Here is a 17,705-nt window from a genome sequence, read left to right as displayed (position 1 = left end):
CATAGTTTGATAACATTTGCCTAGCAACTCAATTGTTGAACGCCACAGCCTTTTTAAAGGGAATAATTCAACAACCATGTCTGTGTCACTAACAAATACTCTCATGGGTGGTAACTCTACAATCACTCAAAAAGAAAAGGCACCCCAGGAAATATTGCAATGAGGTTTACACTACACAGCATTTCATTATATTTCACTCCACTGTAGAGTGAAATTGTGTGATTTTTTTCACCCCACAGTGTGTGAGTGCTTGTTTTGGATATATTGGGTGGGAGACATTATAAGGACTTGGCCCTATGGCAGGAGTAGCCTACATTCCATCACATCACTATCTAATCTGTGACTGAATTGTTATGGGTCGACAGCCATCCACTAAATCCTTTTGTTTTTTTCCCTTTAAAAACACAGAGATTACTACTCAAAGCTGTCTATCGTTTACATTTACACCACAACTTATTTTAAGGGTTAGGCAGGGTTAGGCAGATATATTGGAGTGTTTTCAATAGGGATATTCAGCTGTATTTTCATCATGGTTTATTTATAGTGTAAACACTGCCAAACAGTGCTCAGGTATACTATGCCAAACCAAAATATTTGGGCAGCCCCTCTTGATTTCAAGTTAGCTCTAGCTGAAGTGCTGAATCCCATATATGTTGTAAACTGGTTATAGGAATCATAAGGCTTTGTGTTTATTCTCAGCTCATAGGATTAATCTATGGCCCTGTATATTTTGGAGAGAGAAATTGAAAAGCAAAAACACATGCTGTTAAATAAATCTCAAGACTATTATTATTGGTATCATAAAATTCAAGACCTAATATTTCATTCAATAAAAAGTGRCATGTAATATCCCATGCCCATACCAAGTGTATGCTCTATCCGATTTACTGCATGTGAATACATTTGGAAATTGTAAAATTAATCGATTTAGTCACGCCTTTTGGCCAATTGGAGTGGGTCGGTGTCAGTCCTTACTGGGTGAATTGTAGAAAGTAGCCCGTGGGGCGTGGTTTCTGCTTGGGGGTGGGATTGTGTGGCATGCTAGTTATTCTTTCAAATGGCAGGGAATACGAAATTACAGCGCTCAAAGGGAATTTCTTCCAACCAGGAAATGACATACAAGGAATACACACCAAGGGAATATTCAAAAAATATTGATTTAAAACTGAATTTGCAGAAGAAGGACGACTCGAAGCCGTTGAAGAACAGCAACTGATCCTTTTGACTAAACTATTGATCAGAAACATATCTGAAATGTGAAGTTATTCTCGCGGTGTGGGTTTATCAATATATTTGTGCCCGAACAATGCTTTGTGTAGGCTATGAACAACACTCAATTCTCTGATCAACGATAATAGACGTTTTGGATACTTTTATAAACAATTAAAATACAAAAAGTAGGCTACTGTGGTTAATTTGCGGTGGATTCGGTCCATTGACGAATTCGCTCGGAAGTCCATCCTATGGCACGTTAATATTGTATTATGTTCTGCCGCTAGGGCGCCCGCCCATCGACTCCGAGTGTTTTTTTTGTTGTTGTAGCGAAGCAGTGAAAGGAGATTGACTTTACTGAACCAACGTGCGTTTGGATAGCGCTATATCCCCGGAGGAAGAGGACGCCCACGGAAATTAAGTATTTTATGTACATTCTCAGCAGAAGGACTTTACGTATTTATTTTACATATTGATCCGAAAAAATCTTGGTGTTGGCAAAATTCTAAATAGCGCACTAACAAAGAAAGACATCCACACACGCTGGACTTTCCCTGCTGAGGTGGTTTGGCTTTCTACAGCGAAGGGCCTCCGCAGTCTCTCTGTCCGATGCGTAGGAAAGGAAGAAGGGTCAGGGTAGGCGTCTTTTATGGGTGCATATCGTCATTGACAATAGGATAGATACAGAGAAACGACACCCGAGTCTACCAAGCCCYGCATCTCAGAGCAGGATACGGGCAGTAGGCGACTTCGCTATAGCGGAGGGGATCTCAGTCTCAAGTCAACCCAGCAGGTTCGATCCCYGGGTGGCACCAGACCTACCCCTTCGTCGCCCGCACAGGTGGTCTGCCATAGATCCCAAAATTTCTGCCTCAAAACAGACGGAAGTTTTGCCTCGCCAAACGGATTATAGGAACGGTGTCTGAGGGGAGAGAAAGAAGGAAGACAATGGGCATCCGCACGCTCCTTACTGCGTGTGCGCTGCTTGGTAAGTCACGCCTGTACCTATTGCTTAGATTGGACACACAGTCATCTTTCTCTTCTCTATTTAATTACATGAGATAACAAATAAGAACCCCGAATGTTATTCAATTGTTACCATGCACTTTCAAAAAAGGWTAGCTCAGATGTGCGAGTGCCTTTTTAGAATTGTGTCTATTTAWTTAATTAAGAAGAACAGTTCGTCCCCAGACTCTGACACCTGAGTCATAGCACACCTGCATGCCAAGACATCTGCATGATGACACACCTGAATGACAAATCCAAACTCTGAGTGTATGTAGGTGTGAGAGTGTGTGTTTGCCAATGCCACCTCAGTAGGAGTCACTGGTCTAGGGAGGGGGCATTGTCTTAGTCACTACCAATGATGTATATAAATCCATCATTGCTCACTACTCACTTACAGAGATGCCTTTGGGACAGCTGTGTCTGCGTGTTTATCCGTTTGTGTTTCACAGCTCTATTATAGCTGTGAACAAGTTATTGTTTTTCTATCATAGTGTGTGTGGAGGGGGGAGAACTAGCTTCATGTGATATTTGGATGTAAGTCTCAGATTAACCCGCAGACTCAAGCTCCTCTTTCTCTGGATGAGTTGGATAACAGTGACCACATCCCCTTATTAGTGCCTGTAGTCAATACACACAGACACCTTACATTTTTCACTTTATATAGCACCTTGGGACACTCGACTATTCTCTCTCTGTCATGCACATTACATACACTTTCACTGACACATATAGCATAGCCTACCCAGTACACACACCAGATGGCTGCTCTGTTCCTGGATGGGAGGCATGTTATTGCTGTGGGGGGATGGATCCCTGCCATTGGCTTAGATTAACAGTCTTCTTGTTTGTTCACTTGCCCTTTCAGCTGGTCAACTTCATGTAGGAGATATTGATTGATTAATACATTTGAATAATTTTACATTTCCCAAGGTGAAATTAAGGTGTAGAATGAAATACAATACATCATAGAAATGCTATGGATTTCCTATAGAGATGGACAGCAGAAAAACAGAGTACAATATGTTGACTGTCTAATTTTCTACTTTACAGAAAGCTCTTACACGTGGTGGTAATGTAGGGTGCTGTGTAAATGATGCGTGTATTACCCTGTAGTCGTGGCAGAGAGAGAGAGCTCTGAATCCCTGAACCGTTCTGGTTTATATAACTAATAGAAAGTYTAATGTGTTGTTCAGCAGGAGGCTGGCTGGTTAAACAGTAATGGAGAGATGCTTCAGTTGTCTATACTGGCTCAACTGACTGCAGAATAGTTAGTATAGGCTCTCTATGACTGTTTGCTGCCAAAGCCTCTGTATGCACTGATCTCAGGCCAGTTTCACTGTGTAGTTTAAATCCACCAGTTGAGTCTCATGGAAACCAATAGTTATGAGGCAGTCTAACATGCAAATGTAAGTCTAGCTGACTCGTCCCTGCTAGTGCAGTATCCTAATTGCTGTCAGTTATTAATTTTACTGGCATTGAATTCACTCAACTTTGTCAATATTGTTAATGGAAGGCCAGTCTAAATGGTGTTTCCTTCTGACTATCCAATGCTCCCCACAGAATGACAGCTGTGTGTCACAAACACACACCCACATACACTTTTAGAATGAGAGGAATTTTACCTCTTGGTCAAGGAAGAGTCAGCATTGTTTAAACATTGCTGTGCGTTTGAGTGGATCTGTCGTGTCTTTGTGGATGTTACTCTGATGCTAAAACTAAATTATTGGTGGTATATGACACGCTTTAGGCTTCTAACATATATTCCAGCTGTTTGGCCAGCAGATGACCTGGGTTTGTGTATCTATGTGCGAGTGCCTATGTATATATACAGAGCAAGCATGTCTAGACAGTGCTCATAATGCAATCGCTCACCCTGTCCCTGGCTGTACATCTGTGTGCATTCTACAGAGGCTTGGCTGGGAAGCGTGTTTCTCCTTTGTGTGCATGTTTTTAGGATATTCCYGGTTTGTAAAGGTTTTTGACTTTGCTTTTATGTTTTATTTTGCTAATATGTGACTCATTTCAGGAAACTAGATGTATGTCACACATCTCTACTTCACAGGAGAAGACTTTGAATGTAAACATGATTCGTAGAAAAAAAAATCAAATGCATTTTTTKGGGGCAGAAATGCCACCTGGAMCATGTGAACTTTCATGTGCCTTATTAACAAACGTGTATGCCATCTGTAAATATGAGTAAAATCGTTAAATTACAAACCTAGTTGGTTTAGCCACGGAAAAAGACAGGAACTGTCTTACTAGTCAGGATTGGCTGACATAATGGATGGGCTGGACATGCTGAGAGATKAGTTCAGATTGTCTGCCATGTCTCATGCTTCTGTCTATAACATGAGCTGCTTAGTATGTAGGCTTTAAAAAACATGTATAATGAAGAACTGCACAAGTGTTGCTCCTCCTCTCCACTTTCTGGAAGACAATCCTGACATGCTGACTCTTTCTGACTGAAAATGAATCCGACAATGAGGAAATCCCTGATTTTAGGTAAAAACATTGTAATTGAACCAAACATTGTAGAGTCTTCTGATGACAGTGACGGGGAAGCCAACAGTGTTGTTGTCACAGAAGAAGTGGACCGAGTTTAGAAATCAGTTGAATGCCGGTGGATGATAGCCAAGGAGAGGGCAACCGTGACAGAGAGGGACATGTGTTCATCCCTGTATACGGGTAAGATAGTCTAGCTAGCATTTTCAGATATTATATATTTGTAATTTTGTCAAAGTCATTTTCATTGCCAGTTAAAGTGTACTGTTAACGAACTAATGTTAGTTGGCTGGCTCGCTAGCTAACGTTATGTGTATGATCTGTGTAGTAATAATATTCATATCTCAGAAATCCATTTGCATTGCTAGTTATAGCCTAATGTTAGTTAGCGAGCTARCATTGAACCTAGTTGATTATCTTTAGCTACTTGCAGATTCATGCATGGTGGCCAGCTATGRCAATCTGTTTGTATTGCTAGTAGWATGGGTTGGGATTATTGCTGCGTTCAAAACAACTGGGAACTGGGAAATCGCTGACTTCAGTGCAAACATGACAACTGGGAACTCGTTTTGAACGGTCATCCAACTCGGAATTCCAACTCGGGAACGCGGGCCTCTTTCTAGAGCCCCAACTTTATGACCTGAAGATCACTGATATCATGATTTGACCTTGTATTATTCCAAGTTCCCAGTTGTCTTGAAAGCACCATTAGGTTAATTGTTTAGCTTGCTAGCTACATGTCTAAACAAACGACTCCACTTCACCAGATGATTACATGACCCATCAAGTTAGCCAGGTGTGGGTAAGAATCATCTAATAATTATAAAATATTAATCTGGAAACATTCTATTTTTGATATTGCTACTGTGCAAAAATGCAAGTAACCATTTCACTGTACCATTTACATCTTCTGTATCCTGGGCATGTGACAAACTTTGATTAGGATATAGGACTCGATAAAGTTTTTTTTATCAGGGGGTTTTCCTTATTGGAGGCTACTACTTTAACCACTTTTAGTTGAGAAATCTTAGGTTGTTTACTACACTAACTTACTCTCTCTGTTTAGCACATGGCCTCACATGTGAATCCTTAATGTGTGGGTGGGGCTAAGGCTTATGAAGGTGTTAACTATGCTGAATAGGTGTAGATAAGAAGAGCTCTCCAGTAGGTGTCCCGAAAYATTCAATGGCCATTTTCTCAAAAGTGAGGTTACAAGTKTATCAACTTTCAAAGCAGAATTACTTTCCCATTGTTCCTCAACTGCATTGTATGATATACCATTTTGTAGTCTCTACTTTTATCCAATGTAAATCTGGAGGCTTTTCTGTGTGTGTGTGTGTGTTTGTGTGTTCTGAAAGTGTGTTTGTAGTGTACCCATTACATCATGCTACTTCATCACATTGTTTCCCTCTATCTGGCTTGTTTACCTGACAACAGCAAGACCACTACAAACGTCATTCACTTACTGTAGCCCACCTGCTTCTCTTTCAACTCCTCGTGAATATTCAGAGATACAAGTCATTGATAGGTTGTTGTCCGCTTCSGGCTGAGAGAGAGCACAACGTTTTGATTGGTGAAGGATCAGTAGACCAGAAAGATCAAATGAGTCTGGACATCAGACCCAGACCTGCCTCAGTAAGTACTTGGGTAGTTTGTTTCCTTTGATGKTAAGTCTTTAGAGAACAGTGTGTACGCAAACCAGAGCAGGAGTCCATTTTACAGTTGCCCTCAGGGCTAGAGAGGACCCTGTAATGCTGAGTTAACACAAAGGTAGGGACATTCACACYTAACTGTCACCGCTGCTAACTACCGCCTCAACACACACTCCTCTCACACTGGAGGGTTTTAACAGTCAATTTTACTAAAGCACTGCGACCTACTGTTACACTCAGTAAAAACCTGGTGCTGCTCTCTCAACATAGTTTAGGATACATTCTCTGGACATTAAAGATAAATTGGAAAATGGCCTGCTTATTTTTAATCTCCTTCCTGCTTAAATGAATCTGGTGCCTGTCTGCAGCATCTGGTTTGTGTCTGGATGGAGTAACTCTGTAGTGTCTGCCTTGTTTCTTTCTGTAGTGGTGAACTCTCTTTGACCTCAGAGCTGATCACCAGAGTTCCGACAGCTGTTGATGATTTTACAGTTGTGATTGCAGGCCTAAATCATTTACAGYGCACATTTTTTTTGTGGGTTTTTGTGTGTCTTTATGTCTGAGGTACCTTCTCTCAGATAAGATAAAAGGCAGTTTAACTGGTCTGTTGGGTTTGGGTGGTTATTTCCTTGACATCCCACCCCCCTCTTCACTTTAAATACCACCATAAACTACCATCCACTTTGAATACCTCCCCCTTTTWAAATAATTTTTTWAACCTTTATTTAACTAGGCAAGTCAGTAAAGAACAAATTMTTATTTTCAACGCCAGCCTAGGAACAGTGGGTTAACTGCCTTGTTCAGGGGCAGAACGACATACTTTTACCTTGTCAGCTCAGGGATTCGATCTTGCGACCTTTCGGTTACAAGTCCAATGCTCTAACCACTAGGCTACCTGCCGCCCCTTCTCCCCTCCCTAGTTTAGAAGGGTGAGTAGGATGAGGTTGTCCCCTAGACACTGGTCCAAAATCAGTTTTGCCTAATGGTTAGGATTTATAGGGGGTAAGCTGATATTAGATATKTGCCTAGGTGCAACTTCTACTCAGAGCTCTGTTAGATAACAGGGTAGCCCAGATTCCACTCCTCCAGATCCACCCACAATACTTGGGTTTACATACCCAGAATCCTCGCTGGATTCTCTGCCCAAACACAGCCTCAGTGGGATGCGCATGAGACGCAGGGTTACTATGGAGACAGCTCCCCTGCTGCACAGCACATCCACAGACTCTGTGACACACACACACTTACATAACAATGCACACCTCCCTATAGTGTCCTGTCCCCCCCCCCCCCCCGTCTTACACACACACACCCCCATGGCTGTTTTTTTAGATTGAAAACAAAAGGTGAATAGGATACAGTCAGCATGGGTCTGAGCTAAGATAACCCACAGGGACATTGGAGGCATCTGATCTGATTCTCAAATCAAATCCCTGTAACTCAAGAGGAAAACACTGTGTGTGTGTTCGTGAGAGAGACCGAGAGAAACTGTGTGTGAGAGACTGTCTTTGTGTACGAGCTTGTACGTGTGTGTGGCTTTGCTTCACTCGCATCCTGAATGCCAAATTGACTGACAATGGTAGAGAAGTCTGTTTGAAGAGTCTAATTATTAGTTAATTAGTTTCCTTTCCAATCTGTGGCTTAATACACAAACGGGGAGAGATGGAGAGCAAGCTGTCATACAGAGCTATTAACGTGTGGGTTTGGATAATTATAGAAGACTGGAAGTTGGATTTATAGTGTTACATTAACTTGAGCAGCTGTCTGGAGTTTGTACCTACATGTGTGAGGAGTGTGTGTGTTCCTGGATTGCAGATGTGTGTCTCATTTAAAGGAAAGGTGTTTGTAAAACCTTAAACTGTTTATGTTGATGATGTTCTGTGTTTGTGAATGTATGGGGATAGTTCTATGTCCATCCCTTTGTCGTGCTGTTGTGTTGTTGGCTGGTCTGATAGGGTTTAGGGCCCTGGGGAGCAGAGAGGGCTTTTGCACAGGGAAGCAGGTGGCTATATGGAGTTAATGGACTGTGGGAAGGGGGGCAGAGGGCGACACTTCAGATGGGACAGGACAGGGGGCAGAGTACGGTCTCTGTGTGTTAGGGAGTGTGAGACACTGGCTGTGTGCTACAGTAGGTTTTTTATATGGATGAGTGAGTTGGTCACAAACACTAAATTTTTAACCATTTCCATTATGGACAGAGGCGAGAGAGGAGCTGGGCAACTTTAGCCTTCCTCGCCATCAACTTCAATTATGAATGAATTATTGGTCGGGATGGGTAGAGACACACTCAGAGAGGTAGTTACCCCCTGGTGTTCTTGGCCTGGTCTCAGCAGCTGTGATGKGCGGGCACACAGATGGGGTCATGCGTATGGTGGCCCAGGAGGGCCATGAATTAGAGCTAGTTGACATGAACAGACCAGGACCTTACATGACACTGAACTAACATGAGAGGAGACTCCCCAAAGTGTAAGAATGAGCCAGCTCTGCTTCTGCATGTGTGTGACTGACTGAGCAGTGCTTGATGTTCTTTGTACACTCAGGCTGCGGTCTCTGTTCTTGCTCAGAGGTTGGACCTTAGCCACAACACAACTGCTTAACAAAACTCACCTTCTGAGCCTTTCTCTCCCTCTCTCTATACCCATCTGCGCCCCCATGTTGAGATGAGGTAATAGCTGACATGATGGTTTGGTCTATCTCTCTCTCAGCCTGGCCTTGTTGGTGGCTGCAGGGCTAATTTTGACCTGAGAGAAGCAGGGGGAGGGAAGGACTGAGGATTGCTTAAGGGACGGAAATTACTGAGTTGAAACACAAATGCCCTTTTCCCCTCAGTCTCTTTCCAGCCATTTCTCTTTCTGCCTTTATATTTTTTCTCCTTTTGCTCTATTTCTTTCTCATKTTCCCTCTCTCTCCTCCTCTCGCTCYGTCTCCTGTCTGTTCCCTCTTTCCCCTCCTCCCTCTCCATTAGTCAGTGGTAAGGGCTGGTGGTCAGTCATCACAGTGCTCTGCCGGCCTGTCTTTTAACTGGTGTGTGATGGTGGGTAAATTACACAGAGGATGTGCTGCTGGACTACTCTGCTGTGTGCCTTGAGTGCCTTGAAGCTGCCTGTAAAAACACCCTCTCAGCCCCACACTGTCTACTGACTGACTGACTGTCTACTGACTGACTGTCTACTGACTGACTGTCTACTGACTGACTGTCTACTGACTGACTGTCTACTGACTGGGCCGAGGAAGGCTGAGGGCAGAGATGGAGTCTGTTGCATTGTGATTGTTTGACCTCATACACCCACAGAATGCCCATGTACAGTGTTGCCATAACTAAAGCCTGTCTCTCTTCCACATCTTTGAAAAGAGATGTCAATTAGGATAGGGTTTTGAGAGGGGTAAAGTGGTAAGAAAAAAAAGAAAAAAAMGTTTTTTTCTTCTTATGGGCAGGTGGGACGGTAGCGTCCAATTACTCTTATCTAGAGTGACTTACAGTAGTGAGCACATACAGTTTCATATTGGTCCCCTGTGGGAATCCAACCCACAACCCTGGCATAGCAAGCGCCATGCTCTGCCAACTGAGCCACACAGGACCAGTTCAATTCGGAGTCCTATAAAGGCTAAAGATGAGATCTCTCCCTTACTCTGACTCATACTGTATGTAGTGTGTGTCTGTCTGTTATACTGGCTCTGAGAGAGAGGTCTGGCTGTATGTTATACTGGCTCTGAGAGAGAGGTCTGGCTGTCTGTTATACTGGCTCTGAGAGAGAGGTCTGTCTGTCTGTTATACTGGCTCTGAGAGAGAGGTCTGGCTGTCTGTTATACTGGCTCTGAGAGAGAGGTCTGTCTACATTACAGCTTCTCACAGAATAACACTGGTGAAAAGATCACATCTATAATAAAATAGATGTAATGTAAGAGCAGCATTAATATGAATCCAGGCCCATATTAATGTAATATGTAGAGAAATAGGCTTTACATCTGCAGTCCTCTGAAATGAATTGATGGCTAACATGGTCCTTTTCTTTCAAATGAAAATTTGAATTTTCTGTCTGTCTGTCTGTCTGTCTGTCTGTGTCTGTCTGTCGTAATGGGTGTTAATAAAGGGGCATGATGTTAAGGGATTCCATAGGGAGAGATTTAACCCGAGTTTAGAGCGGGAAAACACACACACACAGTGAAATATACTCATTGTGTTTCAGTGTGCCTCCGGCATGTAGCACCTGTTTGTGTCAAGAACTGCAACGTTGCTGGATTTTTCGCACTCAACAGTTTCCCATGTGTATCAAGAATGGTCCACCACCCAAAGGACATCCAGCCAACTTGACAACTGTGGGAAGAATTGGAATCAACATGCTATCGACACCTTGTAGAGTCCATACCAAGACGAATTCGGGCTGTTCCAAATGTTTGGTATACTCAGTGTAGGTCTACAATTGTCTTTCTCAAAAAAAATTACTCACTCAAGTAATCGAATACTAATAAAGATATTATATTCCCATCCGTAAGGCTGAGCCCATTTATTTATTTATTTAATCTATATTCATAATCTATCCCCTTTTCAGTGCCTCCAGTTGCCTTACCGCCACACTTCTTACCCCTCAAAGTAGTGTGTTTGGTGGAGGAGTTGAGACAGGACTGGGATTGTGTCCTCCTCTACTCTGTAGTATGGCCCATATGGAGGAGCCAGCTGTGTGTGTGACAGAAATAGATCCACCTGGGCATTGGACCAGCCAGGCAGCGTTGGCATGTGCAGCACTCAGCCCTTAGCATCCTGGGTATAATGAGGAATGAAGGGGGGAGGGAGGGAGGGAGGGAGAGGTAACAGGACTGTCTTATGTCTCCACTGATGCCAGCAGGATGACAAAAGATGGATGGCTTCAAATATGATAAGCTGTACGGTGTGTTTGTGTGCAACTCCCACCTTAGCAGGTGTGTGTAATTATCCTGTGAGGGTTGGAGKAAGCTGGTGGTGTGAGTGCTAACAGTACAGTGCTGTGAGATGATGCTGTTTTCCAGCCACAAATGATTGGATTAGTGTTTACCCCCCTTCCACTTAGCATAATCCTCTTTACAGCTTCCTCTTTTGTGTGTGTGTGTGTGTGTGTGTGTGTGTGCATAAGTTGTTGTTCATGCCAAAAGCTTCTAAGTCCATTCCTCTATGACCCGCGCTGAACAGCAGTTTAAAACGGCTCTGAGGTCAGATTGAATCTTTTTAGTGACATTGACTGCCTGCCTTTGCCTGACCCGAGGGGCTGAGGTGGCGACGGTGTTACAGTGAGAGACTGACAGTGGGCTGTTGGTGGTAGAGAAAGCGCTATAAAGAGCTTGTAAATGAACGCTACCAGTCCCAGGGGCAGCGAGTGATAAAGACAGTGCAGCCAGAGGTGAAGAGGCAGCCAGATGGAGGGTACAGAGGGATTAGTTTGTAGGGATAGAGTGATCAGTTAGAGGTCTGGAGGGGTTGGCATGTAGTTGTCMGCCTCTCAAAACAGCCTGCAGAGTGCTGTGTTGCTTTGAAGTCTCACAGAGCCTCTTAAATCCTGCCTGAAAAGATGCAGAGAACCGCGAGGCACGGAGGAGAGACAGGAATTTACTCAGAGAGAGAGGAAGGGAAGCGGGAGAGAGACTGGAGGGAGCGAGAAAGCGTAGAGGGGGAGAGGCTGGGTGTATGAGGAGAGGGAGAGTGTGATGAGAGAGAGAGACGGGAGAAGGAGAGAGAGCCTGACAGAAACGGAGAGTGAGAGGTGGGGGAGGTGAATAATGGTTTCAGTGCTCATACAATATGAGCAGTAGCAGCCTAATCATGTGGTGAGTAATGTATTGTTGGCAGTAATACTGGACCAGGGCAGCAGTAACATGAGCATCAGGGAATACAGCACCGTGACTCTGAGCTCTATGTGGTCAGACTGAATGGCGCCCTGGTTACTAATGGTCTGGTATTATGTTAATATCTTCTCTTACTGACAAGACAACAGAACCACAGAGAGTGGACGAGAGAGGACAGAAAGAGAGTGGATGAATTATGACAGAAATTGAGTAGAAGAGAGACTACAGAAAGAGAGAGGAAGGGAACTGATAAATGTAATAAATGATAAACGATGACAACCTCCCAATATCAAACCAGTGAGGTATTCCACACATTAAATATCACACATTTAGTGCAGATAAAAACATCAGTATTTTGGCAAGATTGCTATTTTCCTGGAGGCCTCTCTCTTCTCTTCTCTTTATCCCCCTGAGACGTTTTGGTGTGTTTAACTGTCCTGCCTGTGAGTTCATGGCCAGTTCTATCTTATTGTGGTCCATTGGAGAAGTGAAGCGGAGTGATTCGTTTTTATATTTTTTTTGTTCTGAATCGCTGTTCTTWTTGAATTGAAATCCCTTTCAACTGAGGCAGCCAAAAACAAATCAGAGATTTGTAACGCTTTTATGAGCTCATGAGCAAAATGTGCCTCAAAATGGGAAAAAAGACAAAGGACCACAAAACAAAACCAAGAAGGATCGAAATAATATGAGGAAAAACACAATCTTACTCTCACACTATAGCGCGCGCACACACGTTTTCTCTCGTTTTGTCGACTCGCTGAGCACAGTCTGCATGCATTTGTTAATTTTTCAACAAGATMATATTTTCTGCACGCATGCGCAGACACACACCTGATCACCGACAACTATGAGGGAGGTCAGAGACCTGGCAGTGTGGTGCCAGGACAACAACCTCTCCCTCAAYGTGAGCAAGACAAAGGAGCTGATCGTGGACTACAGGAAAAGGCGGGCCGAACAGGCCCCCATYAACATCAACRGGGCTGTAGTGGACCGGGTCGAGAGTTTCAAGTTCCTTGGTGTCCACATCACCAACAAACTATCATGGTTCAAACACGCCAATAAAGTCGTGACGAGGCACGACAACACCTTTTGCCCCTCAGGAGACTGAAAAGATTTGTCATGGGTCCCCAGATCCTCAAAGTTCTACAGCTGCACCATCGAAAGCATCACCGCCTGGTATTACAACTTCAGGGCTTGTAAGTAAGCATTTCGCTGTAAGGTCTTCACCTGTTGTATACGGCGCGTGTGACAAATAATAAAAAGTAACACAAAATAACAATAATGAGGCTATATACAGGGGTTCAAATCTGATTTTGACACACACACACACACAGTCCGTCATAACAGTGAATGAAAAATGGAGAATGGGAGAGAAAGTTACTGCTAGAGAGTGATCAACGAGGAAGAGAGGATGTTGGAAGTTTAAATCTGTTGAAATATTAACGTACTTTGTTGTGCCTACAGACACAGCCTCTCTGTGAGGTCTCTGTGAAAGACACACACACACACACACACACACACAGCTGTGTTCTGCAGTTGGTCATGTAGACAGGAAGCAGTGTCTAGTCCCCTTCTGTTTGGGATTGGTGTGTGCCTGCATGCTTTTGCCTGTGCTGCTGTGTATTGTCTGCTCTTCTTTCAAATGTATGTTTTTTTTAATGGAGTCTGTGTGTACTGTGATCTCCCTCAGCTGAAACTGACCACAGGTGTTTCAATTGACATGCATGTCCTCCACCAAGAACTAAAATAACAACCTTGCATGACCCCTGTCCCGTGTGTGGTGCGCATGACCTCCTCTCAGTTTCATGGCTCCTGGTCACAGTATTTTAACAGCCTGACACTGACCTCATATTTCATAATTCCCCACGGTCTCTCTCTCTGTAGTGTGTGTGTGTGACACTACAGGGCTGTTTCTTCAGGACACTGAGTGGACATGTCATGTTGACTCTGTTCCTCTTGGGAGAGTGCTAAAGCTCACAGGATGCTAAATGTTTTAACAGCAGTTTTGTAACCAATGTTCTTTGCGTCTCTCTCTCTCCCCCCTCTTCCCTACCTCTCTCTCCCAGCAGGCGTGAGCGTGGCACAGAGGGTAGTGACCGTTCAGAGCGGACCRCTGGTACGGACGGAGGGCAGTCACGTGACCATCTGGTGCAACGTGACTGGTTACAAGGAGGGCGTGGAGCAGGACTTTGAGTGGTCCATGTACCTGACCTCGGTGCCTGACCGCGAGATCCGCATCGTGAGCACGGCCCAGTCCAACTATGCGTACGCGGTGTACGCCCAGAGGGTCAACAGTAAGGAGATCTGGGTAGAGAGGCTGACCAGGGACTCAGCCCTGCTCCACATCACCAAGGTCCAGGCCAGAGACCAGGGGCTGTTTGAGTGTTACACCCCCAACACAGACGGACAGTACCTCGGCTCCTACAGTGCCCGCACCAACCTTACCGGTGAGTCCATGTTACAACACAATACACCAAGGCTGTGTCCCAAATGGCACCCTTTTCTCTGTATAGTGTACCACTTTTAAACTGGGCCTACATGGGGCATAATCACTAGCTGTTAGGATGTCTACATATGATACAGTGGTCTCCAACCCTTGTGTTTGAAAGCTACATGGTGTGGATGTTTTTGTTCTAGCCAAGCAACAACACATCTTATTCAACTAATCAATGTCTTGATAGAGGGTAGGTGCGTACATAGAGGGTAGGTGCGTACATAGAGGGTAGATGCGTACATAGAGGGTAGCTGCGTACATAGAGGGTAGATGTGTACCTACAGGGTAGATAGAGGGTAGATACAGGGTAGATAGAGGGTATATCTGTACATACAGGGTAGATGAGGTTATATCTGTACATACAGGGTAGATGAGGGTAGATACAGGGTAGATGAGGGTAGATACGGAAAAGATGGGGGTATGGGGGTAAATAAGGAGAAGAAGAGAGTAGATGAGGGTATATCTGTACATACAGGGTAGATGAGGGTATATCTGTACATACAGGGTAGATGAGGGTAGATACAGGGTAGATGAGGGTATATCTGTACATACAGGGTAGATGAGGGTAGATCTGTAGATGAGGGTAGATGCGTACACACAGGGTAGATGAGGGTAGATACGTACATTGCTCAGGGCAGTTAACCCAAGGTGTACACTGTGAGAAGTTATTGCTTTGGCAATGGGGTCCTATGGGAGGATAAGCCTAGTCATTGAGAATGTATGTGACTGGATCAGAGATCGGGAGGAAGTGTTCAGTGTCACACAGTGTGCCACCTGTCTTGGGTCAGGGCAAATCTTGCCCCATCTTTCTCTCACCACCCCCCTCCTCCTTTCCCCCGTGTCTCTGTCACCAGCATCAATTTCTGTGTGACACACAAACACACACATAGAAATCCACTCAAACATTCCCACAGATCTCAAAGCACAGCTGGTATGGGTGAGAATTCCACTCCCAGGTCAGAATCTGGTTCCTGTCATGTCTTCATCTCTGAGGCTGGTGAACTTGCTCTGAGAGAGAGGTCAGAGTTMACGCCAAGTACTCATGGAGTAACCTATGTTAACCCACAATATGTTAATAAACTCACTGTCAACTGCATTTATTTTCAGCAAACCTGACATGTGTAAATATTTGTATGAACATAGCAAGATTCAACAATTGAGACAATAATGAACAAGTTCCATAGACATGTGACGAACATAAATTTAATAATGTGTCCCTGAACAAAGGGGTGGGGGGTCAAAATCAAAAGTAACAGTCAGTATCTGGTGTGGCCACCAGCTCATTAAGTACTGCAGTGCATCTCCTCCTCATGGACTGCACCAGATTTGCCAGTTTTTGCTGTGAGATGTTACCTCACTCTTCCACTAAGGCACCTGTAAGTTCCCGGACATTTCTGGGGGGGAATGGCCCTAGCCCTCACCCTCCGATCCAACAGGCCCCAGACGTGCTCAATGGAATTGAGATCCGGGCTCTTTGCTGGCCATGGCAGAAACCTGACATTCCTGTCTTGCAGGAAATCACCACAGAACGAGCAGTATGGCTGGTGGCATTGTCATGCTGGCAGGCTCATGTCAGGATGAGCCTGCAGGAAGGGTACCACAGTGAGGGAGGAGGATGTCTTCCATGTAACGCACAGAGTTGAGATTGCCTGCAATGACAACAAGCTCAGTCCGATGATGCTGTGACACACCGCCCCAGATCATGACGGACCCTCCACCTTCAAATCGATCTCTCTCCAGAGTACAGGCCTCGGTGTAACACTCATTCCTTCGACGATAAACACGAATCCGACCATCACCCCTGGTGAGACAAAACACAACTAGTCAGTGAAGACCACTTTTTGCCAGTCCTGTCTGGTCCAGCGATGGTGGGTTTGTGCCCATAGGAGACATTGCCGTGATGTCTGGTGAGAACCTACCTTACAACAGGCCTACAAGCCCTCAGTCCAACCTCTCTCAGCCTATTGCGGACAGTCTGAGCACTGATGGAGGGATTGTGCATACCTGGTGTAACCCGGGCAGTTGTTGTTGCCATCCTGTACCTGTCCCTCAGGTGTGATGTTCGGAATGTACCGATCCTATGCAGGTGTTGTTACACGTGGTCTGCCACTGTGAGGACGTTCAGCTGTCCGTCCTGTCTCCCTGTAGCGCTGTCTTAGGCGTCTCACAGTACGGACATTGCAATTTATGCCCTGGCCACAATCTGCAGTCCTCATGCCTCCTTGCAGCATGCCTAAGGCAGATGAGCAGGGACCCTGGGCATCTTTCTTTTGGTGTTTTTCAGAGTCAGTAGAAAGGCCTCTTTAGTGTCCGAAGTTTTCAGAACTGTGACCTTAATTTCCTACCGTCTGTTAAGCTGTTAGTTTATTAATTGTTTATGGTTCATTGAACAAGAATGGGAAACAGTGTTTAAACCCTTTACAATGAATATCTGTGTAGTTATTTGGATTTTACGAATTATATTTGAAAGACATGGTCCTGAAAAGGGACGTTTCTTTTTTTTGCTGAGTTTAGCAGGCGATATTTATTGGGTGTACATTTTTTTTGACGCCATTAATCGTGCCTCCATTTCTTCACGCGCACAGAACTTTTAAGCCACGTGTTTCCGCATGGACCCTTTTAAGCGTAGAACAAACATGGAACACAGCTACAGTCATACATACTAACATACATACATACATACATACATACATACATACAATCATACATACATACATACATACATACATACATACATCTACATAACATGTGGGGAGAACACAAGTATTTGATACACTTGCCGATTTTGCAGGTTTTCCTACTTACAAAGCAATGTAGAGGTCTGTCATTTGTATCATAGGTACACTTCAACTGTGAGAGACGGAATCTAAAACAAAAATCCGAAAATCACATTGTATGATTTTTAAGTAATTCTTTGCATTTTATTTGCATGACATAAGTTAATTTTTGGATACATCAGAGAAGCCAGAACTTATATTTGGGTACAGAAACCTTTGTTTGCAATTACAGAGATCATACGTTTC

The 17,705-nt window shown here is 44.2% G+C and overlaps 1 protein-coding gene across 1 annotated transcript in view; it reads left to right on the top strand.

Annotated features, from left to right (window-relative positions):
• The first annotated feature begins 1,821 nt into the window (after positions 1 to 1,821).
• Positions 1,822 to 17,705, top strand: part of igsf3 (immunoglobulin superfamily, member 3) — a 105,450-nt gene continuing 89,566 nt past the window's right edge. The window contains exons 1-3 of the mRNA XM_070437629.1: positions 1,822 to 1,848; positions 2,068 to 2,200; positions 14,258 to 14,635. Coding sequence (XP_070293730.1) covers positions 1,822 to 1,848; positions 2,068 to 2,200; positions 14,258 to 14,635 — 538 coding nt within the window. The remainder of the gene's footprint in view (positions 1,849 to 2,067; positions 2,201 to 14,257; positions 14,636 to 17,705) is intronic.

The sequence above is a fragment of the Salvelinus sp. IW2-2015 genome, linkage group LG36 (assembly GCF_002910315.2).
Source record: "Salvelinus sp. IW2-2015 linkage group LG36, ASM291031v2, whole genome shotgun sequence".
Taxonomy (NCBI): domain Eukaryota; kingdom Metazoa; phylum Chordata; class Actinopteri; order Salmoniformes; family Salmonidae; genus Salvelinus; species Salvelinus sp. IW2-2015.
This window is presented reverse-complemented; position numbering and strand designations above follow the sequence as displayed.